General features: G+C 44.2%; 1 protein-coding gene across 3 annotated transcripts in view; it reads right to left on the bottom strand.

Moving 5' to 3' along the window:
- Positions 1–27,561, bottom strand: part of Sil1 (SIL1 nucleotide exchange factor) — a 225,555-nt gene that overhangs the window by 134,580 nt on the left and 63,414 nt on the right. For 2 of the 3 annotated variants that reach the window (XM_052155281.1, XM_052155282.1), the window contains one exon: positions 14,119–14,257. The exons of the other annotated variant lie outside the window; for it this stretch is intronic. In XM_052155281.1, coding sequence (XP_052011241.1) covers positions 14,119–14,257 — 139 coding nt within the window. The remainder of the gene's footprint in view (positions 1–14,118; positions 14,258–27,561) is intronic. 3 annotated transcript variants of the gene reach the window in all.

Below are 27,561 nucleotides of genomic sequence, written 5' to 3'. Positions count from 1 at the left end.
CTTTTAGTCACATGTAACGAAAAGAGAAATAACAGCTCAGTAGTCTTATGCCTAAAATAACCAACACAGGAATAGAGTTTATAAACTCCCCCATAATACAATACATAATTCAGAGCCCAGTCATTTGTCATAGTACTGAGTAATCCACATGCATCCCAAGGGTCTGACTATAAAATCTGAAAATCAATAGCAGAAAGCAGAACACCTCAGCTACTCAGCTAAAATACAAAGAACAATTTTTAGCATTGATTTTTTTTTAACTTAGAAAATATGAGCTGCTGTTGGTAAATACTTGTAAGGGAGTTGCAGACTAGAACAGAAATATATATTCCATACCCCCCTGACAGCTAACTTCAAAGAAAAATAAAAGGTAAAAGACTCACATTCTCCCAATGAGAATAATGGCGTTCTTCTACACACCCTGCGATTAGTGTGACAGAGATGGCCACATCAGTCTTAAGAAGAGCACATGTAGCTTCTGCACACAAGAAAAGCAACAAAACACCTGCTTTGTGCAAGAGCAAGGGACTTAAAACAGGAAAGAAAATGATAAATTACTGCAAAGCTGGGTTTGAACTTATGGTTCTTTCTTCTGGATGATCAAACAGTGAGCGTGGGGTTGGAGCTGCAATCTGCAAACACATTGCCATGGTGACTGGGTGCTCAGACAGAAGGATGAAACAGGCAGAATTTCAATTATATCAAGGAACTGAGGCCAGTGCCCTGATCACTCTGATTTGCAGAGTTCTAATACTAAATGAACGCCCTCCTCACCAGCTGATATATGGCACTGCTACCAGGTCAGACGGAGGTGCATGCCTGATATCTGACCAATCACGGGCATAGGGTAGCCATCTCCTAAGGATACTGGAGATACACAGGCACAAAGGAGGCTAGTAATGGCCTTTTACTAAGAGCCCTGCCTCTGCCACAGGGAATGAGATGGAATCAGATGTCCTTTGCTATGCTAGGGACAGGGCTACGCTGTGGTCAGCTCCTTCTTTATCAAATGGACCCTATTACTGTAGTTTACCTTTTTATGCTGAAGTAATTTCAGACTTCCAGAAAAGTAGCAGAAAAAAAGGTACAGAGTTATCACATACCCTTCATCTGATTCCCCTGATAGTTATAGGTTATAAAGCTATAAATCAATTACCAAAAATAAGAAATTAACACTGATAAAGCAGTACAAAGCTATGAGTTCACCAACTGTCCACATTTTTTCTGTCCCAGAATGTAATTTAAGATATGACACTGTATTTGATTTTCTTGTCTTCTTAGCATCCTCCAGCCTCTAACAGTTCTCAGTGTCTGCCACTTTGTAAAATTTCTATTTATCCACATGTATATGTGACTTGTGAATGTATGCCTCTCCATGTGTGCAGCTGGACATGCCTATACATGCACATTTATCAGAAGACAGTACTGGATCCCTTAGAACTGGAGTTACAGACATCTGTGGGATGCCTGACTTGTCACTCGGGTGATGGGATCTGAACTCAAGTCCTCATGATGGCTCAGCATGTTTCCTAACGCTGGGCCATCTCTTCAGCCCCATCTTCACACCTCTCCTCCCCCCCCCCCATTATTTTGTTTCTGAGATAGGATCTCACTATGTAGCCCTGGTTGTCCAGGAACTCAGTATGTAGACCTGGCTGACCTCAAACTGCCTCCTCCTCACATTTGATATTCTTTACCTACACACCTCAGTGTCTGTCATGCTTGACTTGAAGAGTGGTCCGCTGTTTTCAGATTATGCCCTGGAATCTGTTCCTACGCAGGGTTGAACCAGGCAAGCACTGTACCACTGAGCTGCCATTTCAGCTCTTGCCTCAATTCTGATTTGTCTAATATCTACCCAATTTTAGTATAATAGAAGCAAGAGAAATTAGTATTTATTTTGGAAAGATTAAGTACTTACTTTTTTTTGTTTTTGTTTTTTTTTGTTTGTTTGTTTGTTTTTTTTTGGTTTTTCGAGACAGGGTTTCTCTGTGTAGCCCTGGCTGTCCTGGAACTCACTCTGTAGACCAGGCTGGCCTCAAACTCAGAAATCCGCCTGCCTCTGCCTCCCAAGTGCTGGGATTACAGGCGTGCGCCACCACTGCCCGGCGATTAAGTACTTACTGTAATGCCATATTCATTTTATTTTCTTAATAAATGTTAGTTGATTTTTAACTGTATTTTATAGATGGGCATTTTTCTATTAAAAGTATAGATTTATTTTTCTGTGTATGTATGTGTGGGGTAAATGAGTTTGTATGCACCACACACATACAGGTGACCACAGAAGCAAGAAAAGGGTGTAGGATACCCTCAAAATGGACTTACAGGAGGTTCTGAGCTACCTGATGTGGGTGCTGGGAACTGAACTTGGGTTTTCTGCAAGATCAGTAAGTGCTCTTAACTGCTGAGCAATCTCTCCTCTTCTACCACCAAATTCTTTTTTAATGAGAAAATATTTCATTATATATTTGATTAAATTTTAGTGAATTAAGTAACTTGCCCAAGGCTATACAGCTATAAAAGACTCAGGTGAAAGTATGGACCTAGGCAGCTGTGACATTCAGGGACTGCAACAAATACCAAGTGTCAGATCTCCCAGGCTCCGCCTCTGCTCACCCCTTCTCTAAAGAGCTTGAAGAACTAACTGAAGGGGGGTCACTGTTAGCCTTGTTTTTCTTTTCCAAAGGAGACAAAATTCATTTAGTTTAGTCTTCACAACCAGAAGGCTTCTTTTTCTTAATAAGAAGGGGATTGATAGTCTAAGACAAAAAGGCTGTTCTCCAGGGACCTCACTCTGGACTGGCTTAAGTCAGAAGAAATATAATGATCATGAAGGCATGCTTAATTCAAGAGAACTCTTATATTTTATAAGACCTTTGCAAATATGTAGAGCTGGGAAGTCTCAGGGTTTAAAACTGAAATACACTTAAAAGGCTCTTAGGGCTCTTCAGGGAACCATGGTTCCATTCCCAGTATCCACACTGGGCAGCACATAACCTCCTGACCTGTGTCAGGAGATCTGACACCTATTTCTAACCTCCCCAGGCACTTTGTATGCACACGCTGCACATACATATAGTTGGGCATATACTTGTACACATGTAACTAAAACATGACTCTGTTTTAAAAGAAGCTAACCCCCTGGGATCGCTGGTTCCCTGTGTCAGGCCCAGAATATCTAATGACAGGCAACCAGGCTCGTGTGCCCTCTTCAGCCTGGGGCTCTTCCAGGATGAGCGCATACCATTCATACAGCATGGCAGATATACATCAAGGGACCTGGCCACAGGAGACAGACTAGAAAATACTCCAGCTGCACTTCAAGATTTGTCTTTAATGCTATGACTTTAGATCACTCAGTTCCACAGACTTGATTTTCCCCAAATCCCCTCTCTGGCAATGCTAATGTGTTTTTCCTCTCATTCTGACTGATCGGTGAAATGCATGGCTGGAAGGACTGGCTTGGAAGTCATTTCTTTGATGCTAACAGAATTGAGAAAAATATTCCCTCAGCTACATACATTCCATCTATCCATCCCTGCCACCTGCCACTCAGCTGTAAGCAGAGGCCATTGCAGTAAGGCAGGAAAGGAGACAACAAAGGCAGGCCATGAGGGAAAGGAAGACAGCTGAGAGCATGAAAACCAGAGGGGGTTGGGAGACGGCTCACTGGGTAAAGTTCTTGTTGCACAAGTGTGAGGTCTGAGTTCAGACCCCCTGACCCCTCAGAAAAAAATAATGAATAACAATGTCTATAATCCCAGTGCTAGAGTACCAAAGACAGGCAGATTCCTAGAGCCCACTGGCGGCCTAGCCATTAGTGAACGTCATGTGTAGGAGAGGCCCTGTCTCAAAGGCTCAAGAGAGCTGAGGGCGAGAGCACAAGCATGAGGATCTGAGCTCGATGGCCGGCAGCCGCGGGCATAGCCATGTGTAAGCCTTCAGCTCCAGAACTGTGGAGGCACATACAAGAATGTTGCTGGGTTTGCTGGCCACCAGCCTAACTCTGAGACCCTGAGAGCCTGAGACCCTGTCTCAAGAGAGTAAGGTCCAGAGTGGCAGAGCAGGACACCAGACATCCTCCGGCCTCCACATACACACCAAACACACACACACACACACACACACACACACAAATAATGAAGGCAGCAACTAAGAAGGTCACACATTCCTAAACCTGTGCAGACACACATACCATATGCACCAAAAAAAAAAAAAAAAAAAAATAGAGAGGAAAAAAAAGGAACATTTTGTCCGGTAGCTATGAAACCAAAACACTCACTGGCTTAATCACAGTCAGATGAAGTTTTAAAATAAATAGGCGGGCAAAGTCCTAGATTTGAAGCCAAACAACTCTAATCGCCCTGCAGCGAGAGCCACTTACCCCACTGTGTCTGGGGTCATCTGGATCTAACCCCAAGATCTAATCTAGGAAACAAAGGAGGACAGCCAGCCTGAAGAGCCATCACTGAGTCGAGGCTACCTGAGTAGCTGCTCCCCGTCACACCCACAGCCTCCAAATGTCACATTCCAAAGTCCTCGCGAGGTCCTCAGCAGATACTGTTTTAGGTTATCTCTCCACTGCCTTTGTTTGTTTACTTGCTTGTTGTGTTGAGGCAGTCTCATACAGTCCAGGCTGGCCGTGGGCTCCAGCTCACTACACACAGCTGAGAGTGAACAATGGACAGAACAGAGCTTAACATAAGGGGGAAATCAAGAAAAAAAGCAAAAGAAAGTTTTCTTCTCTACCCAATTACTAGACTAAAATTCTTGTATCTTCTTAACTCTCAGCCCTGAAAGAGAGTAAACAACCTCCGCTCCTGTGGAAAGCAGAGCTGGCCAAAGCAGATGAGAACCAGAGAAGGCAAATGAACGTGGAGGCTGCTGCCAGGCCCAGGAGATGTCTGTCTTTCCACGCTCCTGGGGTAGGGACAGACTGTTATAAATATACCCTATTACTATTCCATAAACGCTCACCTCTGCCCCAATAAACTAATTACGGCCACAGATAATCAAATTTCAACTTTTTTAATCCAAAGAAATAGTTCCCGTCTTCTAAACAACACTATTACACAAAATATAAACATACTTTTCTGGGAATTTAAAAATATTAAATAAAGTTCAATTTTTGGTTTGCCCAAATTAACATAGTATGGGAAATAAAAGAATGTCGGCAGAAGTGAGTTTATGAGCAACAACAGTGAAAGTCTTGACATACGAGAGGCACAATCGGTGCAGCTATAGTCCGAGGTAACAGCAGGCTCACAGACAGCTGCAGCACGGACTGTCCTGCTCCACTGTCACTCTTTCTAGGCATACTGGAAAAGCAGTGGCGAGCAGGGTATAGATGCCACTCTGACAAGCCACTGTCAAGGTTCCCACAGTATCCCAGGATACCTCCTGTCTTCAGAAAAGGGATGGTTAGCACTAGCTCACAGAAGGTCTTAGAGCTCTCCAGCCTGCCTCTGCCTCCTAAGTGCTGGAATTAAAGGTGTTGTCACCACTGCGCCACCCAGCCTGAATTTTAAATCTATCTGTATTAAATCTTTCCCAACATATACCAAAATCTCTCTTCAATATGCATCAATATTCCCAATGCCTTTGGGAAGTCTTCCCTTCAAGGACTGTTACCACAGAGCCGCATCCTTGTCTAGGGGTCAGGCCTCCCTACAGCATAAGTTCATAGAGGCAAGCCTCTGCTATTCCTTCCACAGAGTTCCTACATGTATTCTGTAAAAATTAAACATGTAAGAAGTTCTAGGAAAGGGTCTCTCATTCTACCTGCAGGCCAGACCTGAGAGCTATTCTAAGCCCTGCATACCTTGGAGATGGTTCAAGCTATCTCACCAGAACGGTGAGGCCAACTCCAGAGAGAGGGCAGTTGGAGGAGCTACACAGACTTTCTGAACTGAAGCAGAGTTCTTGGCATGAAGGCTGACTCTGGTATTGACAGCTAGTTCTTGGGAGTCCCTGCTCAGTCTAAGGTTTTCATCTCACCCATTTTGGGAGTTGACCTTTGAAAGCTAAGGCTGTGCCATTCTCATGAATACTCTTGATTAAACCTTGGGGAGAGCAGGTGGATGACAGCGGAGGAAGGGGATGGGAAGGGCCATGACATTAGCAGTAAGCATACAAATACTTGTTAAACAGAGGCTGGCCAGCAGCTGCTGTCTATCACACTCCAGCCCACAGACTGCATCCTGGACTCCAGCCTGTCCTAACTAGGTAATAAAGCCAAATCCTGGACAAACATGTTGTGTTGGCACTGCAGAGCTCAGCCAGCAGTACAGAGTGCCCTCGGCCTTGGCAGTACCTGCAATGGAGGTAGCAAGTCTTGTTGTCTGGGCCTCGGCCTGTTCAGTTCAGGGTGGGGCTCTATCTGGTTGCTGAGGGGCAGGATAGCCATTCAGGCAGGCTGGAGAAGAACCTTACCATCAAGAGAAATGATACCTCTCTGAAATGAAGAAATCTAAAATGCCCTCAGAGAGTCTTCTGCGACCTGCATATGTGTCCGCCCGCCATGCTCTTCTCCTACTGTAGGGTCATTTGTCAGCCTCCAGGAGCCTGGCATCCTGTCTTCCTCAAGACATCCTGATAAACCAGGGCAACTCTGCGTACTCCCACATCCACTGCTACCATGCGCCATGGCTGCCACCACGCATCATGGCTACTTTGATAGCCAGGTTTCAGAATTTCTTACCTCTGAGCTTTCTGGTCACTGAAATTAGTTTAACAAGAATCCAAATGTCCTTTGGGGTATTGATAATGTTGAAATATTATCTTATGTTATTCTTTTGTATTAAAAAGCTGGCTCTGGGGTTGTAAAGTTTCTGACTTTGCAGCTGGTTGGGGGGGAGGGGAGGCAGAACAACTAAAACCAATTAGACTATTGGTTTCATTTAACTGCCTAAATTTTTGCTAGTATATAAACTTTATCTCGAGATTTCAAGATTATAATATGAATTTTCTGTACCTTGAGATTTGTAAGTTTATCAAGTATGGCTAAAATCTATAAAATTGCCAGGTGGTGATGATGGTTGTGAAAACCTTTAATCTTAGTACTTGGGAGACAAGAGGCAAGAGGATTTCTGAGTTTGAGGGCAGTCTGGTCTACAAATTAAGTTTCAGGACAGCCAGGGTTACACAGAAAAACTGGGTCTCAAAATACAAAAAACAAACAAAAAATGTTTAATGAAAAAGCTTTCAATGATGGACAGAGACACCAGCTCCTCTTCATGACCTCAAGGTCTTCAAGGAGGAGGACAGGGCACAGAGCTCACCAGCAGACCACTGGGCAAAGCTGCCACATGGCATGCCAGCTCCCAGGGCCTGCCCACACTGTGGGCACTGTTGGGTTGACTGCTCTAGTCTCCCTCACAGAGCGGGCCAGTTTTCCCAAGTCCTTCCTCCACAGTTAAGTCTCTCAGACTTTGGTTCTGGCACCCGAAGGCCAATGCCATCCTGTGCAGCAGTTAAAGATGTAATGCTGTCCTGTATGAGGACAAGGACCTATGACCTCCACCCCCAATGAAGACTACCACGGGAGCCTAGGGTAACTGTCCAGATAGCTGGTACGTCTGTCACTTTAGTACACAATTAGTACAGAGGCCATTTGGATTACACTTGCTGCTATAATTTATCTTCTCAGATCTCTGATGGGACTGAAGGCTAACTGTAGCTCTGTCTTTTCCAGAGCTCCTAGGTCTCCCGATGAGAAAGGCAGGCACTGTTTACTTCACACCAAAAGATAAACTCACAAAATAGGTTTCAATATAACTTTTACTATTCCTTTATTTAAAGTAACTTGCTCTCCAAACACTATTCTCAATAACCAAGCGCTTAAATGTGTCTAATGAAAACTAGCTGGATACAAGAATTAAAATGTAATAAACTATAAGTCTAAAAATACGTTATAAATGTATTAATCTATAAAAGCCTAAAGTTATGAAGATCTAAGAAAATAATTTAAGATAGATAAACACAAATTATAAAGATGTAAAAATGATTTTAAAAATGAGAGATATTTCAGATTTCTTTCCCCCTGTATGTTATTGTTCTAAGATTTCAAAAGTTCTAAGTGTTATCAGTAATCAATGACGGCCTGAGAAGCTCATAAAGCACTGACTACTATTACGAGTAACAAGCTCAAGATGCTAAATTCCTCTAGTTGTTTTCTAAGTACAGAGTTAAAGATGCTTTTCATCATGCTAGGAGCACCTCTGTCCAATCTACAATCCTAGCCTTCTGGACAGAAAAAAAGAAAAAGGGCAGTGGTAATGCCTGTAATCCCGGCACTCTGGGAGGCAGAGGCAGGTGGATTTCTGAGTTCGAGGCCAGCCTGGTCTACAGAGTGAGTTCCAGGACAGCCAGGGCTACACAGAGAAACCCTGTCTGGGGGGAGGAGGGGGGGCGGGCGGAAGAAAAAGAAAAAGAAAAAGTTCGTGCTTTTTGACCCAAAGCCATAGCTTTTGCTATGACTTGAAGGCATGAGTTTATTCCAACTGTTTTACAATGGCTGTTAGCTGCTTTTTATACAATATGGATTTCAGTACAGCTTACAAACAATGGTAATGGTAAGCTCCTGGGAATCAAGAAAGTCATTAAAACTTAGATCCACCTCTCACAGGTCAAACAGGCTCCAGATAAGTACTCCTGTCAATCAACAGTCTAAGCTCCCCTGCCTATTGCCTGTTCCTGAGAGGAAAGCTCCAAATATAAAAATTCCCTTTGCTGGGTGGTGGTGGTGCACACCTGTAATCCCAGTACTCTGGGAGGCAGAGGCAGGTGGATTTCTGAGTTCGAGGGCAGTCTGGTCTACAGAGTGAGTTCCAGGACATCCAGGGCTACTCAGAGAAACCCTGTCTCGAAAAAACCAAATCCAAAAAACAAAAACAAAACAAAATTCCTTTAAGTTTTCAGACTTCTGCTTTCTTCCCCCCCCCCCCCCCCGTCTCTCTTTCCCCCTTCCCTCCCTCCCTCACTCCCTCGCTCCCTCCCAGGTATTAATTCCAGCACTTGTGAGGCAGAGGCAGGTAGAGCTCTGAGTTACAGGCCAGCTTGTTCTACATAGCAAGTTCTGGACCAGCCAAGGCTACATGCTGAGACCCTGTGTGCGTGTGCCATTACTTCTTGCTGGCAATCAAGAAGTCCCAGGTCTGCACCCTGCTAAGCCACATATTTAGGTATGGACTGCCTTTAGGCTTCTGCTAGGCTCCCACCCACAAATGCCCCGTGCCCTGGGGCATACACAGTTCTGGTGTGGGGCAAATTCAACAGGAAAGCTGAAGCTTTTGGGGGCACCCTGAAGACTAGGGAAAAGGTGATCCTGTCCTAGGAGAGGATGGTCTTCTGCCTCTCGGGTTGCAGAAGTACCAGAAGCTTCGAACCTCAGTCTCACCTCAATCACATCCTGTGGTATGCATAAAAAAAAGATCCTCCTTTGCGCTGCACCCCTCAGCACAGTGCTTCTAAAATGTATGGAATGCCCCTAAGTGACAGAGACTTTATTATTCACAACCGTGCCTTTCAACCACACCAGAATGTATGCTAATATGTGACTGTTGGCGGGGATTTTCATGGGGATCAGCACTGAGCATGGCAGCAGAAAGACTGCTTCATGATTACCGAGTTGGGATTTTAAGACCCATCCTCTGTCTCTGCGGAGTGCAGGGGTACTGGAGGTTGATCACTTGTGGCCAAGCATTGGCATCAATCGTGCCTACCCATTAAGGGTCCTGAACAAAAGGCAGCAGGGCAATTCCTGATGCCACTTGAATTGCAGGACGAGGGAGCTGGGAAGGTTGACCTCCAGGTCTGCCCCTCTTCCTCTTAGCTGCTCCTCAGCTGCATTATTGACACCAGAAAGATATACCTAAGTAGCGTGTTCTGAGTTCTGAGTTTATTTAATTATCAAAATTACCAAACCTATGAAAAGGGTGTGAGAATCTTGGGTAGTGAGAGGTACGGTAGCCCAAGATTTGGAAGTGGCATCTGAAACGGGGGCAGTGATAGGGGAAACTGAGCTTTAACTGTGGGATCTGATACCAATCCTTAGCAAACAGTATTAGAATTGAACTGATTTCTTGGACATACCAGTGGTGTCACAGAAATACCAAACCACACAAGCCCCACTGAAGCTGCAAAGGATCAGAAGCTCCAGAGGAACAGCCTTGTCACCCAGACTAGGGCCAGGAGCTTCTTGAGACAGACGTTCAGAGCCTGCAGGAAATCAGGCTCCTCTCTTAAATACTTGAAACCAGAGTAGTTGGTCTATAAATGAAGATTTTAAAATGCAATCCTGTTCTTGTTCGCGCAGGTCTGAGACAATCTGACCAGATGGCGGCACTCTGGAACTCTTCCACCGCTCTCCTCAGTTGATGGTTTACATTTTTTTCCTTTTCCACCCCTTGCAGGAGCGTGTTCTTGCGAAGACTTCCTGCATGCCCTCATCGACTGGGCTCAAAGGCCAATAATTCAGGGATTCTCACAGCTGCCTTGACGTCAGATTGGGTCAATAAGAAGCCTGGGATTGAGAGTGACTGTGCTCTCTTGAGCCCAGAGTGGCTTATGGGCATCACTGACAAAGAGGAAGGACAGGGTGGCCATTGTCCAGTGTCCTCACCTCTACTTCTTCAAGTCACCAAAGGGAGCAAAGGTGCTTTTTTTTTTTTTTTTTTTTTTTTTTTTTGGTGTTTTGGATTTGGGTTTTTTTGAGACAGGGTTTCTCTGTATAGCCCTGGCTATCCTGGAACTCACTTTGTAGACCAGGCTCAGAAATCCATCTGCCTCTGCCTCCCAAAGTGCTGGGATTACGGGCGTGCACCACCACCGCCCGGTGGTACATGTTTTTAAATGACAACATATTGAATATGTTCTGTATGTCAGGCCCCTTAAGAAACAGCTTACACACACACACACACATACACACACTCATATCCATACACGCACATTCACACTCATTCTTACACAAACACAAACTCATACTTTACATTCACACACTCACACTCTCTCTCTTACACACACACACACACACATATACACTTTGCAATACCATTTCTGTGTCGTTCTTATTTCCATTTCTATTTTCAGATGAGATTTTTTGAGATTCTAAGCAACCTGAGTGCCCACAGCTCAAAGAGAGCCACAGTCAGGTCCAGCATCATAAAACTGCCCCAGCTAACGTCCTTACGGACTCCTCAGCACAAAAGAAGGCCTGGTCTTGCCACACCAATGGCCTTTTGTTGTTTCTGTATTTTCTGTGAACCTATAAGCTACAAGGCACAAAGAGTTCATGTCCAGTTTGTTCCTTAGGAAGACATCGTGGCACAGTATTTAAGCTTGGCTTAAGGTATCTGAATTTTGACACTACTACTTATTGGCTGTTTGTCTGAGTAATCTCCTCATGCCGCAAATGAGTTTTGTCTGTAAAAGTTAGGATAGCTATAGCAACTACCCTCAAAGAGTGCCTGGCAGAGTCAATGCGTAGTAAATGTGAGCTATTTATCTCTGGCACAAGGTAGGATCTCAGAAAATGCTCAGGGAAGATAAAGCCAGAGAGTCTGGCTGTAATCAGTGTCCCATAATAACAAGTGCATGGGCACAAGATTCTGGAATCCAGGAGTACTCAGCTCCAGGACAAATGTCTCAGTTCCCTGCCCAGAACCTCTTAAGAGGCACTGCCAGCACAGCTTCCCCTGCTCGCTTATGAACACTGATGCTGAAGCCACCCACAAATGCTTGCTGTGGCTCTGTTAGGTGAGGCAGATCCCAAAATAAACCAAAGAAAGGGAGACAGGAAAATCTCTTCCAGGAACGAGCAACTCCCAGTGACGATACTGACAGTAGTAACAGTGGCAGGCAGACTCTAGAGGTGAGACCTGTAGCGGTCTCAGTGATGTGTGGCTGAATCCAAGTTCCCACCTGGCCCAGTGGGAAGACCTAAAAAGTCACATGTGCCAGGATGCAGCAGGCAGTCTGGCAATCTGCCTTCCAATAAGCCTATCCCATAACCCAAACAGCCCATATTCCCTAGTAATCTTCCCTTTGAGGCAAAAGGAAATCAGAGGTACAGCCTTCCCATCAAAGACCAAAAGTCCTTTCAACAGAAGGGCAGAACTGGTTAGCTGAGATAGGGTCAACAACTATCTATATCAACTTCCCCTTGTCTTCAACACCCCCAAACAGTGCCCACCATGTTCCCCTGTCTGCCTCTGGCTCTCACTCAGGAAACACTGTACTGAACATTCTGTTTGTGCTCGTCCCTGCTCCCTCATCAAAACTGCTATTGAAAGAGGAAGGGAGAGCATCGGATAACCATAGAATTCTTTCCATCACATCCTAAGTCCCCTTCCTCAGGTAAGATCACCAGGAAAAGAAGGTGGCATGTTCTTGCACCTTCAATAGTGTCCAATTCCACAAGTGGACTAAAGATGTGTACAAGTGGGGAATTTACCTCTGAAAACCACAATATCTAAACCAAGTGATGATACACTGGGTAGAGGACTTTGAATCTACAATGTGCTTTGGTGGCAACAGATTTTACAGCAGCTATAAGAGAATTGTGTACAGAAGAGTCTACAAGGAGCTCTTGAGAAACTACAAGCTAGAGGGTGTTGTCAAAGGAGCATCAGTTCCATGTGAGATGAGTGCTTCTCTCTGGCTCCCAGCTCTTGCAGAGCCTGCTCCTCACTTAGTCTCCGGCTCTTCATTCCAAAGAATACACATGGGGCTCTTGAGCCACTAGCAGCAGTGCCCCTGCCAGAGGGCTACAACAGCTCAAGGTCTAAAATACGAGCACTGTTCTGCTTGCAGTGCAGACCAAGGGCTTGATGGAACTACTGACCTAGCCAGAGGGGCAGAAGTAGAAGTAGGAGCCCAGAACTTCAGCCTCCATTGACTCCACAGCTTGCCAGTTTACAAGACTACCAGCAACCCTACATAAAGCCAGAGGACCATAGCCACAACTTCTACCTCCAAACTCCCAAGAGTCTCTCCAAGCTATTCCTCAAAGACCGATTCTGTTCTCAGGGAAGCTGAGAGAAGACAGGCAGAATCCGACCTGCTGAATCCAGTCCCTCGTTACATCTCTGTTCTTGAACTTCCCTCTGCTGAAGCCACGAGCTCTCGCTTGGCTTCTTCAGGGCTTCAGTCTTGTGCAGCAGCGCCTACCCACATGCAAGCCTCGCAGGAGTGCGATTGCTGCTGGCACAGCAGTGCTATCCCTGGCAGCACCGCAGCAACGGGGGCTGTGAGGACATGGTGATGAATATCAGCAAGGACCTGAGGAGCTGTACCGTGGCTGCTGCCAGAACTTGCCTTCCACTTTGCCACAACACAGAACACAAGCTGCCTGCACCTGAGAATAGTCTCGGCGTTGGCAGAGCAGGCTCCAGTCAAGGACAGCTGTAGCTGGGAAGGAGGAGTGAGAAGACAGCGAGTGGATCAAGGCTCTGAGGCCCATGACATTTGGCATCAGGTGAATAACACAAGTCATCTAACCTTTTGAGTCTCAGCATTTCCACTGGAAGATAAAGACAGTAATAATTCTATTCCTGTGGAAACTGAACAACATGGTATACATGAGGAACTTCGCAGTGGGCTTGAATATAGTAAACATTTCACAACTACAGACCATTGTCATTACTACTTGAAACCTTGGACTCAGGGTCATAAGTGATTTAGAAAGTTGTTGCCTCTAAAGATGCCTCAGTTATGATCAGGCAAGGACCAGCCCTTTTTTATCTTGGCACAGTTTCCTTGAACAGAACTTTTGGGCCCAGCACCAGTGCTCAGGACTCTCCCATGAACACTATTTCAGCAGCATTGAGCCAAGGAGCAGAGCCCAAAATAGCATTTGCAGAGCAAGGCACATGTCACTGAATCTCCTGTGCTTCACAAAGTTCTCCATCACTTACTCAGAAAGCACGGCCACCCACCACAGACCTCCCTCTCATACACCACACACTGCTCTGCTGGAGAATGGAGGTCCCTAAATCCCATGGCACTGTAGCTACCACTGTGATGGTCACCATGAGAATGCCTGCTCCCAATCTTCAAGAGCAAAGGGCATTTGTAGATTTAATTCAGAGTTTCTAAGGAGCAGAGCAAGTCCAGTACCTGGTTGGAGAGTCTGCCACTCTTGGGTTGGGTGGAACACCTCTAGGACCTCCGTGTCTAGCTCCTCCTCTCCCCTGGTTTCCTTTGTATCTGATTCCTTGTGGATGCTCTTCTCTGGGTTGGTGAGTGCAAAATTATTCTGTGAAAAGAAAATAGTGCATGACCCACCACTACAAGAAGGCAGGAAGGAGGAACCAGCTTGAGGTGATACGCTCTCCCTGTATGCCCCTCCTCATCTACAGCCACGTTTCAACATCTGCAGTTCCTCTCACAAGATCAGCCTCAGAACCAGCACGTGGGGTAAAAATGGTTAAATGAACACAGCATATTTTCGGGTATATACGGTATTTTTGTATATGTACAGGATTACCTCCAGAAGATTCCATATTCTCTTGAAGGAATTAAAGCAAATACCAGGAAGAGAATTGGCACTGTTTTTACTTTCTACTTAACTGCCTGAAGTAAACAGGCTGGTGGCTGAGTTCTAATTGATTCCCAAGTAGTCTGGCAAATTCCCCAGAGATCAATAGGGCATAAGTGTTCTGAAACATTCCGAACCATGGAGTAAAAATTACAAGTTATGTGGGATTCCAACTGGGCTAAGGCAAGAACATATCCCAGTTGGAAACTTCTCACCAGACTTGCTTCTCCCAACACTGTGGACGTCGAAGACAGGAGGCTGGAGCCCATGAAGCACTCTGAGCTTAGGAGGCTGGGAACATGAACACCAAGTGTTGTTCATTTTTTCCCCCAGTTGTTTAATGTTTGTTTTCATTTTATGTGTATTCAGAGCCTGGGGAAGTTGCCTTTGGGATAGGAGGAGGAGCCACCCTCACACAGGCGCACTGGAGGCCACCCCAGCCAGACCCCTTCCCCTTCATTACTCTGCATCCGCTTCCCAGCTCCTACCCCAGTAGTATATCTCAGTCTTTCTTTGAGCCACCTCTGTGCTCAGTACTTTACATAAACCTCATTTTGATTTCTCAACAATTCTAACCCTGCCTGGTGTGTTACCTGCAAGTACTTCCTCAAGAGGTATCCCAGCACTAGAAAGGAACTCCAGCCTGCCTGGCTCCCTTAGTGCCTGATCTTTAATTAGCTGCCAGAGGAAGGGTTAAGGTGTTAAGGTGTTGCTGATGACAATACAGAGCCTCTCCAAGAATTCTCACATTTAACAAGAAATAAAAGCATGAAATTTAGGTGGCAGAATTTCACACCTTGTTAAGAGCCGGAAAGGAAAATATCTTAGGCAAAGGGACGCTCTTAAATCATTTCAAGAATTGATGAGAACACTGACTACAGCACAGTGGTAAAGAACTGGGCTCTCTGTCACATGGCACAAGTTCAAATCCCATTGTCTGTGTGACTCTGGGCAAGTTATTTAACTTTAGAAGGATAGGTATTTAGTTCATATACAGTATGCCACTAGCTTTGAGAACATGGCACCTGTCATCACCACAACCACCTTACTTATAAAAGTCTAAGCTTCTAGGTCAGAGTAGTCTGTGCTATGACAACTTAAGAGTAACAACTACACAGTACAGTTTCACTCAGAACAGGTTGAGGGGAAGTCACTCTGTGCCCCAGGAGTTCAGCCTAGCTCAAATCCCTCTTAGCCATTCAATTTTAAGTCTGCATAAAAATTAATACAAAAGGTGGGGATGGGGGCTGAAGAGATGGCTCAGTGGTGAAAAGCACTGGCTACTCTTCCAGAAGACCCTGGTTCAATCCCCAGCACCCACAGGGCACCTCCCACCTGTAATTCCAGGGACACAGAGCCTGCTTCTGGCTTCCATGGGCACTGCAAACACATTGTGCATAAAAATACATGCAGGCAACGCATTCATGTACATAAAATTAATAAAAATAATGTTTTTAAAGAAAAGGAAAATGGACAGTGTGAGTGATGAGTGTGACCCACAGTGCACATCTTTAAGCATAGCGCTTGAGCGCTGAAGTGACAGCAAGAGGGTCAGGAGAGCTCAAGTCTAGCCTTAGCTATGTCAGCGAGTGCAAGGTCAGTCTACACTGTAAGAGCCTGCCAATGGGAAAGGAAGAATAGTAAGGAGAGAGAAAGAGGAATAAAGAGGAGAAATAAGAGACAAAAGAAGAGAGAGAGAGAGAATATGAATTAAGAACAGAATAGCAGATGTATCTGTGAGACTACAGAAGAGAACTTGTCAGGAGGATGTGACCATCCAGGATTTCCAACTACCAAGTCTCCTGAGGCAGGTACTGGGTTCCATCCATCCTTTATAACTGTATGCCCAAGACTTAGCTCTTAACGGCTGAGTGTGTGAGTGAGTGAGTGAGTGTGTGAGTGAGTGAGTGTGTGAGTGAGTGAGTGTGTGAGTGAGTGAGTGAATAAATGAATGAATCTTACTTCATAGGCAGGTGTGACTTTGGGACTTTAGACAACCCCTAATCCCCGAGTCTTCTGCAGACAGGTAGCAGTATCATATTTAAGAATAAAGACTAATATCCACTTATCAGTGAGTGCATACCATGTGTGTCCTTTTGTGATTGGGTTACCTCACTCAGGATAATACTTTCTAGTTCCATCCATTTGCCTCAGAATTTCATGAATTCATTGTTTTTAATAGCCGAGTAGTATTCCATTGTGTAAATATACCACATTTTCTGTATCCATTCCTCTGCTGAAGGACATATGGGTTCCTTCCAGCTTCTGGCTATTATAAATAAGGCTGCTATGAACATAGTGGAGCGTGTGTCTTTATTACATGTGGGGGCATCTTCTAGGTATATGCCCAGGAGTGGTATATCTGGGTCATCAGGTAGTACTATGTACAATTTTCTGAGGAACTGCCAAACTGATTTCCAGAATGGTTGTACCAGCTTGCAATTCCACCAGCAATGGAGAAGTGTTCCTCTTTCTCCACATGCTCGCCAGCATCTGCTGTCACCTTAGTTTTTGAATTTAGTCATTCTGACTGGTATGAGGTGGAATCTCAGGGTTGTTTTGATTCACAAAATCCTGACAACTAAGGATGTTAAACATTTCTTTAGGTGTTTCACAGCCATTTTTTAATAGGGTTATTTGACTCTCTGGAGTCTAACTTTTTGAGAGCAAACAAGATACAATTCACAGACCACATGAAGCTCAAGAAGAAGGAAGACCAAAGTGTGGGTGCTTCAGTTTTTCTGAGAAAGGGAACAAAATACTCACAGGAGTAATTATGGAGACAAAGTGTGGGGCAGAGACTGAAGGAAACTGAGGGGCCCTGCCAGAGCCTTACAGATACAGAGGCAGATGCTAGCAGCCAACCATTGGACTGAGTGTGGGGTCCCCCAATGGAGGAGTTGGAGGGAGGACTGGAGGAGGTGAAGGAGTTTGTAGCCTCATGGAAAGAACAATGATGTCGGCCAACCAGACTCCCCTGGGCTCCCAGAGACTAAGCCATCAACCAAAGAGTATACATGGTTCCAGCTGCATTTGTGGGAAGAGAGGCCGTTGGTCCTATGAAGGCTCCACAGATGCACCAGCATGGGGAAATCAAGGGGTGGGGGTAGGTGGGAGTGGGTTGAGTGGAGGGGCATCCTCATGTAGGCAGGGGGAGGGAGGATGGGCTGGGGGTTTTCTGGGAGTTGGGGAACAGGGAAAGGGAATAACATTTGAAATGTAAATGAAGAATATATTCAATAAAAAATATATTAGACATTGAAATACACAATATTTTCACACACACACACACACAAAGAATAAAGACTACTTTATCTACTAAGTATCCAGAAACTATGATGCACGCTAGGACCAAGCCACACTGGCCAGCCCCTGGCCAAAAGCACTAGACCACAGGATTAGAACAATATTAATAAACATTTCTCAGAGCTGTATAGATCAAATGCCTCTAGGAGCCAGGCAGAAATAGGTGAAGATGAGTGAAGTGGGCTGGGTGCACACAACAGGGAGCACTGGGCCTGTGGGCGTAACCCTCCCACCCTCCCACCTTTGAGGTAGGAAAACTGCTAATTAAGGTCAAAGTCTGGATAGCCTTCTGGGACTCTGGGGAATAATGGGGAACTCCCTTGTTAACAGTTTCTCCTTCTCTGACCTTGTCTGGGGTTTTCTAAGCTTCCACACTTGTCTCTCCCTGAGGAATGGCACATAGCCTGAATTGGTTTATAGGATCAATTTCCTTTCTTCTGTCAAAACCTGTTCAGCAGCACCTGAGATTCCTGAAATCCTTCCCCATGCTAGTAAGGTATGCCAGGAACCCTAAGACCTCAGTCAGTGACCTTTGCCTATCCTCGAAGTCCCTACCCTCAGTCCCCCTAGCTTTATACGCTTTCAATCACCCTAAGTAAAGCTGATCCGCCTACTGACAAGCAGCCCCCATGTGATCATTGAACTTACAGGGCTTCTGAATCCCGTTTGATGTCTCCCACTACCCTTGTGGACCGAATCAGCTGATCCTTGAGAGCAGGGAGACCCATAATTTGCTAAGGAAACTGCTATTCTCCTGTACATGCCTGCTACACAACTTGAACACAAACAGAAATCTGGGTTATGTGAACTGTTCTCAGTTTTAGACTGCTAAGACCAAACCAAACACCTAAGCTTTAAATTGCAACTTTGCTTTAGTGTACCAAGAGGTAATTCCAGAATGTGTGACAGTCAGCAGGAGAATAAGTCTCAAAACCTAGTGTCTTAATTAGGGTTTTACTGCTATGAACAGATACCATGACCAAAGCAACTCTTATAAGCATTTAATTGGGGCTAGCTTACAGATTCAGATGTTCAGTTGATTATCATCAAGGCAGGAGCATGACAACATTCAGGCAGGCATGGTACAGGAGGAGCTGAGAGTTCTACATCTTCATCTAAAGGCTGTGAGAGAAGAAGACTGGCTTCCAGGCAGCTGAGATGAGGGTCTTAAACCCCATGCCCACAGCAACACACTTCCTCTGATAAGGCCACACCTCCTAATAGTGCCAGTAGCACTCCCTGGTCTAAACATAAGCAAACCATCACATTCCATTCCCAGGCTCCCATATGCTTTTCAAACTCATAATCCTATGGGGGCCATACCTAAATATAACATAATGCAAAATACATTTAGTCCAACTTCCAAAGTCCTCCCATAGCCTATAGCAGTCTCAACAACGTTAAAAGTCTAAAGTTAAAAGTCTCTTCTAAGATTCATTCAATGACTTAACTGTAATCCCCAAAGCAAGACAGGAAACCAGCTGGATAAACTCCAAACTCTGCATCTCCATGTCTGATATCAAGTGGTTTTCAGATCTCCAGCTCCCTTTGCATCTTTGTTGACTACAACAAACTTCTTTCTCCTGGGCTGGTTCCACTCCCTGTTAGCTTTCCTCAGCAGATAGCCCTTGGCTCTCTCTTCTCTAATATCTTGGGGTCTCCAAGTCAACTTCAGATTCACAGCTCTTTGTTCCAATGTCTGGGATCCACACATGATCTCCTGGACTCCTCCGAAGGGCTTGGGTCATTTCTCCAGCTCTGCCCTCTGTAGCATTCTAGGCTCTGGTTGATTCCACTCCACTGCTGCTGTTCTTGATGGTCATCCCATGGTACTGACATCTACAATACACTGGGTGGGGTCTTCTGCTGCAACTAGGCTTCACCAATAGACTCTCATAAGCTCACTTCATGGTGCCAAGCCTCAAGTTCTTTGCATGACTCCTCCAGTACAACCTTGGCTACCTCTGGAACATAGTGTCTTTGTGCTCTCAGAAAACACTTCCCAGAAGATTTCACCTCAGTGATGCTGGTCTTTTCTTAATCACTGCTAATTTCTTAGCTCCAGCTAACAGGCATCAATTGTCCCAGTAGTCCCTTCTGTTCTTGACTCTAAAGCCAGAGCCACATGGCCAACACTGCCGAGCTCTGCTGCTTGCTGAGCTGGAACAAAGCCCCCTTGTTCTATTACATCATCACCAGCTTTCCTGTTCTCCAACTCCCTTACTGCCTACATTGTCTGTAGCTCATGCTGCAGCTGAACTTGGTAATGTGTAAGAATCACCCAGGTGGTATTGGTTTTAAAGGTATGAAGGGGTCATGGAGAGCAGCTGAGGCTCGGCACTGTGAGAGGCCAAGGGAAGGCCATGATGAAGGTACAACCTCAGTTGCAGTTGATGGAGAAGAATTGGCTGGAACTTGCTGTATAGATTGACCTTGAACTCAAGAGATCTGCTTGGCTTTGTCTCCCGGGATTAAAGATGTGTACCATCATGCCTGGTCCTAAATTTAGCTGGGTGAAATCTTGCCCCAAAATCCCACTCCTTTAATCTGTTAACTTCTAAAACACTGGGTTCAGCTTCATTCTATTTCCTGTTGCCCTGTTAATACTTAAACCATATATTTTATATTTTTCCTTTCTCATTGTGCTTGTTTTCATTAAAATGCTCTTTATAAGAGTAAAACTTTAATAACCAGCAGGCTGTTTTGAGACTTCCTTTTTCAAAGCAATTAATCTAAATCTCCTCACCTTAGCCTCAGGCAGACTCTTTGGACAAGGGCAAAAAAGCAGCCACGTTTTCACCTAAGTACCACAAAAACAGTCTCTAGGCCACATACTGAAATTCTTCTGAGCCAGGTGATTTAAAATGTTCTTGCACAATTTAAATCACTCTCAGCAACAAAGCCTTCCATATTCCTACTAGGATGGCCCATTAAGCCCCACTTAAAGCATTCCATTGCTTTCCAAATCAGGAAGTCCCAAAATCCACATTCTTCCCAACACAAGCAAGGTCACGGCACCCCAGTTCCTGGTACCAACAGCTATCTTAGTTTTAGGGTTTTACTGCTGTAAGAGACACCATGACCAAAGCAACTCTTATAAGGACAACATTTAATTGGGGCTGGCTTACAGGTTCAGAGATTCAGTCCATTATTATCGAGGTAGGGGCATGGCTGTGTAAGACCCCCAAAAACCGAGGGCGCCCCAGTGCCCCACGCCTCGGAAGGCGACACCCATATCACTTGCGAGAAATGGTCTCAATGCAATAACATGAGGATTTCTTTTATTCCAGAGCTCTGGGGTCCACAGCCATACACCGCACAGGGGTAGAGGGCTGTGGGACCCCGTGCAACTGAAGTCAGGGGTATTTAAAGGAGGAAAATCACAGGACAAGGGGTGGAGGACACAATTCACAAGGCAAGGGTTGGAGGACAAATTATGCATGGAATGGGGAAATACAGAATGAGGAAGTCAGGCAATAGTTTATGCCTTAAGGAAGGTTAGAGATTATCTGGAACGTCCTTGGCACATTGTATAGTTAAACATAGGAACTAGAACAGGGTGGGCTATCTTTCTCAAGCTGAAAGCAGAAAAACAAGTTACTCTGTGCAGGGCTAGTTGTTTAGGGGTCTAAAAACATTGAGTTGGGGTCTCTTAACTGCATCCAGGCAAGCATGGTGCAGGAGGAGCTGAGAGTTCTACGTCTTTATCAGAAGACAGCTAGGAGAAGACTGGGCTCCAGGCAGCTGAGATGAGGGTCTTCAAGCCCATGCCCACAGTAACACACCTACTCCAACAAGGCTACACCTCCTAATAGTGCCACTCCCTGGGCCAAGCATATACAAACCATCACACCTGGAGAAGTAACAAATCCTTTGCTGTATGACAGATTTTTCTTGGGGAGATGCAACACAAAGTTCTACTAGTTCCAGAAAAGGAACCCAGGACAAGACCAAAGTAATGACAGTACCAAAGTCCAATTAGGTGACCCAATAAAAATGTTAATAAGGTTATTACCAGAAATAAAGGAGAAATTACTTACAAGGAGCAGGGATAATTCAAAAGCAGCTGCATCACCAGAAAGCCCACACTGACAACCCTGGCATTTTTTCCATAGCCTGGATGCAGCTCCACAGTCCCTGGGTCTTCCTGCAGTGTGGCTGGTTCTTGTCTATCTACATGCACCATCCCTGCAGTGCTTACTCCCTTGTACACTTGCAAAGACCCCCAAGAACATTCCAAGGTTTTGTACTTCCTGGATGTGTGATCTTTTGTTGCCTCCAGCCTACCACACCTTCCCCTCCACAAGCAAATGCTGCAACTTGGAGGGAATAGTGTAATTTGGAAGAACATGCCATTTAATGCTTTTCAAAATCCAGACAGGGCTAGTAGTGTTCATGCTGATGACTCTGGAGATAGGAAAAACTTTTTTCTGGATTTCATTAACAAAGGTAACAGATTGGGTTCATCTAACAACACAGCTGCTGCAGGTCCTGACCATGGTTTCCCCATAATAAAGGACCAGAACACAGACAACAATAGCTTCTGCAATAGTATCTGAAGCACAGCACTTGGGTGTGCTAGGGATGTGGTAGAGACATCATAATGAATAAAGATCACTCAGGGTGTGGTAGCTTGAATATGCATGGCCCAGGGAGTGGCACTATTAGGAGGTGTGGTCTTGTTGGAGGAAGTGTGTCACTGTGGACATGGGCTTTAAGACCCTCTTCCTAGCTGCCTGGAAGCCAGTCTTCTCCTAGCAGCCTTCTGATAAAGACGTAGAATTCTCAGCTACTACTGCACCATGCCTGCCTGGATGCTGCTAGGCTCCTACCTTGATAATGAACTGAAGCTCCAAACCTGTAAGCCAGCCCCAATTAAATGTTTTCCTTATAAAAGCGGCCTTGGTTCTGGTGTCTACTCACAGCACTAAAACCCTAACCAAGACACATGGTCTTAACAAGAAGGGAACAAAGTATACACAATTTACTTAAAATCAACTTGAACTACTTGGAGGGGAAAGAGCCAGCAGGAGGCCCCAACAGTTCTCCCACAGGCCACTGACACCAGAAGCATTTATTGCTGGAAAAGCCTACAGCTCTCACAGGTCCTGAGCCCATTCTCAGGAGTTATCACTGAGTTAGCACTAAGAAAGACCCAGGCTTTCCCCAGTTCGGATCCTGAGAAGCAGCTGGACAGCCACCCCAGCAATTTAGCCAACTCAGCCCTGGGGGCAGAATGACAACCAGCATGGAGCAAGGTAGCTAGTGAAGCTCCTACAGAAACAGATCAGGGGTCCTATCACCTTCCTGTAGCCCCAAGAAGCAGCCAGGCTGAGCATTCTCGGAATCTCTGCCTACTGCAGGCCCTGAGAAGCACATAGACCCTACCTTAAGCAGATGCTCCTTTGAAACACTGCCAGTAATACAACTTTTGGCCACAAATACCCCTCTGGTCCCACAAGTGCTACCTAGCTCCTGTGCAGTGCTCAGGCGTATGGCCCTTGCACAAGGATAGGAGTCATGGCTTTGCTGCCATGCTCTACATGTGCAGGCCCTCTCGAGGAGCCAATGACCCATATGACCTGTACAAACTACAGGGGTCCCACACCCACAACCACAACCAAATGCACTACACCCAGAGCTGCTAGCAAATCCACCTAAGAGAACTTAGGTGCAATCCAACAACTCCTGCAGCTGAGGCTATGAGCATGCCACAGACAGCATCTACATGGATTCTAGCTAAAGAAGTTACATGCTCTAAAGTACTCATCTAGAACCAAAGCCAAAGCAACCTATCCTGTTGGATTAAATTCCTCAGTTAAAATATACCAGTAGGTTGAACGTAGTTAAAAATGAGACTGCTGCCCACAAGAAGAAACTCATTCCACCAGTAACATGGACATAGACTTAAAGTGAAGAGATGGAAATAAAATATCATGCAAGCAGGGGAAAAAAAGGAGCAAGAGTAGCTACACAGGTATTAGATAAAATAAAGCAAATACTGTAAAACACAAATAAGGTCATCATATAATAATAAATGGACCAATTCAGCAAAATGAAATAGTATTTATAAATGTAGATAGACCCAATGCTAGAATATCCAATTGTACAAAGCAGGCTCTCATACATAATCATGGGGCCCTTAACACCCACTTTCATCAAAGGAAAGATAATAGGCAACCAATGAAAAAAACACTGGAGTTGAATTATACTATAGGCCAATTTAACAGATAATTACAGGACACTTCATCTAACAGTTTCAGTATATACACTTTTCTTCTCAGAACACGGAATTTTATTCTGCATAGATTATATGTTAGATGACAAGTCTTTAAAAAAAAGATTATAAGAACTACAACCTAAAAAGACCTGTATTTTTTCTGCTCACAATTGAGTAATTCTATAGAGGGACTTTAGAAATTGTATAAAAGGGGCCACCAAGATAGCTCAGCAGGCAAAGGCACTTGCCACCAAGCCTAACTACTTTATATTCAATCCCTGGGACTTGAATGGTGGAATGAAAGAAATGACTCCTACAAGTCACTGTAGGCTTATGCCATGGTAAGTGCACGCACACACACACACACACACACCTACATACAATAAATAAATATGATAAAAAAATTAGAAGAACTTATACAAATTCATGGGAGGAAATTAATATTATTTTAAATGAACAGCGGGTCAATGATGATTTTTTAAATCAAATTTTCTTGAGCCAAGTGTAACAATAAACACCTGCAAACCAGCACTTAGAAGTTAGAGTCAGGAGTAGGCTTAGTAGCATATGCCTTTAATCCCGGCACTTGGGAGGCAGAGGCAGGCGGATTTCTGAGTTCGAGGCCAGCCTGGTCTACAGAGTGAGCCCAGGCCAGCCAGGGCTACACAGAGAAACCCTGACTCAAAAAAAAAAAAAAAAAAAAAAAAAAAAAAAAAAGTAAATAAAATAAAATAAAAGAAGAAGAAGAAGAAGAAGAAGAAGAAGAAGAAGAAGAAGAAGAAGAAGAAGAAGAAGAAGAAGAAGAAGAAGAAGAAGATGATGATAGAGTCAGGAGAATCCGCACATCAAGATCTTCCTCGGGCTGGAGAGATGGCTCAGCAGTTAAGAGCACTGACTGTTCTTCCAGAGGTCCTGAGTTCAAATCCCAGCAACCACGTGGTGGCTCACAACCATCTGTAAAGGGATCTGATGCCCTCTTCTGGTGTGTCTGAAGACAGCTACATCATATTTACATATAACAATAAATAAATCTTTAAAAAATTATTTAAGAAAAAGCTTTAAAAAAAAAAAAAAGATCTTCCTCAACTACCCAGGGATTTCAAGGCTACTCCAGAACCTATCTCAAAAAACTACATAAACAACAACACTTCTTGAAACAAATGAAAATCAAACCATGATATATCAAAACCTTTGTGATAATAAGAGAGGGTTTTACAGCAACCTTAAAAAAAAAAGACTATAAACAATGTAATAGTATAACTCAAGAACTAGTAGAAACCATAGGTGGTAGAAGGTAAGGAAAAACAAGACCAGACCACCAGATTGTTATTTAATTAAAAAACAAAAACCAAAACAAAATAAAACAACAATAACAAAAACACATTTCTAGTTGTGGTGTAGCTCAGTCCTTAGCACATACCTTTAATTCCTCTGGCTGGAATACAGACACACCCTTAGTACACAGCTTTAATCTAAAATAATGAAGGTAAAATTAGTATGTTGAAGAAAGTAGCCATGTTTGAAAATGATGTCTAGTTTTGGATAACAGACAAAGTGATGAGTCAGAGGAAGATTTGTCAGAATAGAGTATGCCCAACTCTAACAAGAAGAGAGAAGAAAGGGAAGCTACTTAAGAGAGCAGCACAGAGGGGGAAAGGAAAGAAGCAGTTTCACCAGGAGAATTTTACAGAAACAGGATGAAGACAAGTTAGACACAGGTGAAGACAGAAGGAGCCAGGAGATTAGAACAGACTGCCAGAGGTAGTTTGAGGCCAAGAAGAGCAATCCAGAAGAGGCAGAGAGGAGCCGACTGAACCAGTCGGCTGGAAGAGAAGTATGAGCCAGAACAGCTGGGTTGACCCAGCCAGTTAGAGTTCAGAAAGAACAGGAAAGGGTGAGTTTATTCAGCAGTAAGTCTCAGAGGCTGAAAACATTCTAGATAAAATTGATTGCCTGGAGGATAGAAGCTTCTAGAACTAGGCCTAGGTTTGCAGATGGAGGCAGTAAGCCTTGGAGAGGACAATTATTTCTGGAGAATAAAAGTTACATTTTCACATAGGATCAGAAGGCTCCTAACCTTTAACAAACTATAACCAATCACCAAACTATTCCAAAGAATTGTCTGGTTCAGGATCCTCCCAAATTCATTCTATTAGGTCAGCATTATTTTAAATATTAAAACTAGATAAGAACACAGCAATCCATTGAAACTAGAGACCAATATACATGATGGCATAAATGTGAAAATTCTTACAAAATAATGGCAAATCAAACCCAACAGTGTATCAAAAACAAAAGACAATAACAATTAAAAACAAAAAAACCTGCAGGGCTATTGATATTGTTCAGTGAATAAAAGTACTTGCCCACAAGCCAGATGATCTGAGTCAGATTCTCAGATTCCATGGTGGATAAAGAGAAGTTACTTCCTAGGGGGTTATCAAATAAGATTTATCCCACAGGTGCAGGCATGGCTCAACACACAGACACAAACATAATTAATCACATCGTCGAAACTGAGGACAAAAACCACACGAGCAGGTTCAACAGATACAAAAAAACACAGTTAATAGTATTCAGTGGTGCTGAATATTATTAACTGATATAATATATCAAAAATCTAAAACAATTAGGTCCTAGAAGGAGCAGACTTCCACACAGTAAATCCACAGTTAACGGCATGCTGCAGCAGAAAGCTGGAATTGTTTGTTCACAAATCTGGAACAAAGCAAGAAATAAAGGACATCAAACCCAAAAAAAAAAAAAAAAAAAAAAAAAAAAAAAATGAAAAAGGTCAAATTACATGTTTGCAAATGATGTTATTTTCTATATAAGAAACTTAACAGCCTCTCTCTCTCTCTCTCTCTCTCTCTCTCTCTCTCTCTCTCTCTCTCTCTCTCTCTCTCTCTCTCTCCCTCTCTCCCTCTCCCTCTCCCTCTCCTCCCTCCCCACCTCTCTTTTGCATGCACATGCAGAGTGGGGAGGAGGAATTTAGCCAAGGAACTGAAGGGTTTCTACAGTAGAAAATTATAAAACACCAATAACCTGAATCTCCCCTCCCAGGAAAATGGAAAGTCATCTTACATTCATAGGTCAGACTTATCAACAGCAAAATGAACTACCGAAACTGATCTATAGAGCTGATGTAATTTTACCGAATTTGTTTGTTTTTTGTTTTTGGTTTGGTTTGGCTTGGTTTGGTTTGGTTTTTTTGAGACAGGGTTTCTCTGTGTAACCCTGGCAGTCCTGGGACTCACTGTGTAAACCAGGCTGGCCTCAAACTCAGAAATTCACCTGCCAGAATTCGTTTTTAAAAAAACTGCTAAAATGTGTGCTGGCTAGATGGCTCAGCATGCTTAGAGCCAAGTCGTACATCATGAAGAGAGAGAACTGACCCCTGAAACTTTTCCTGACTTCCACATGTCATGAAACTCTCATGTCTCCAACACATATGCACACTCAGACAAATAGGGGGAAATTAACTGCAAAACTTTGG

This window comes from Apodemus sylvaticus, chromosome 13 (genome assembly GCF_947179515.1).
Source record: "Apodemus sylvaticus chromosome 13, mApoSyl1.1, whole genome shotgun sequence".
Taxonomy (NCBI): Eukaryota; Metazoa; Chordata; class Mammalia; order Rodentia; family Muridae; genus Apodemus; species Apodemus sylvaticus.
Note: the sequence above shows the minus strand (reverse complement) of the source record. Positions and strands in the feature narration are given on the sequence as shown.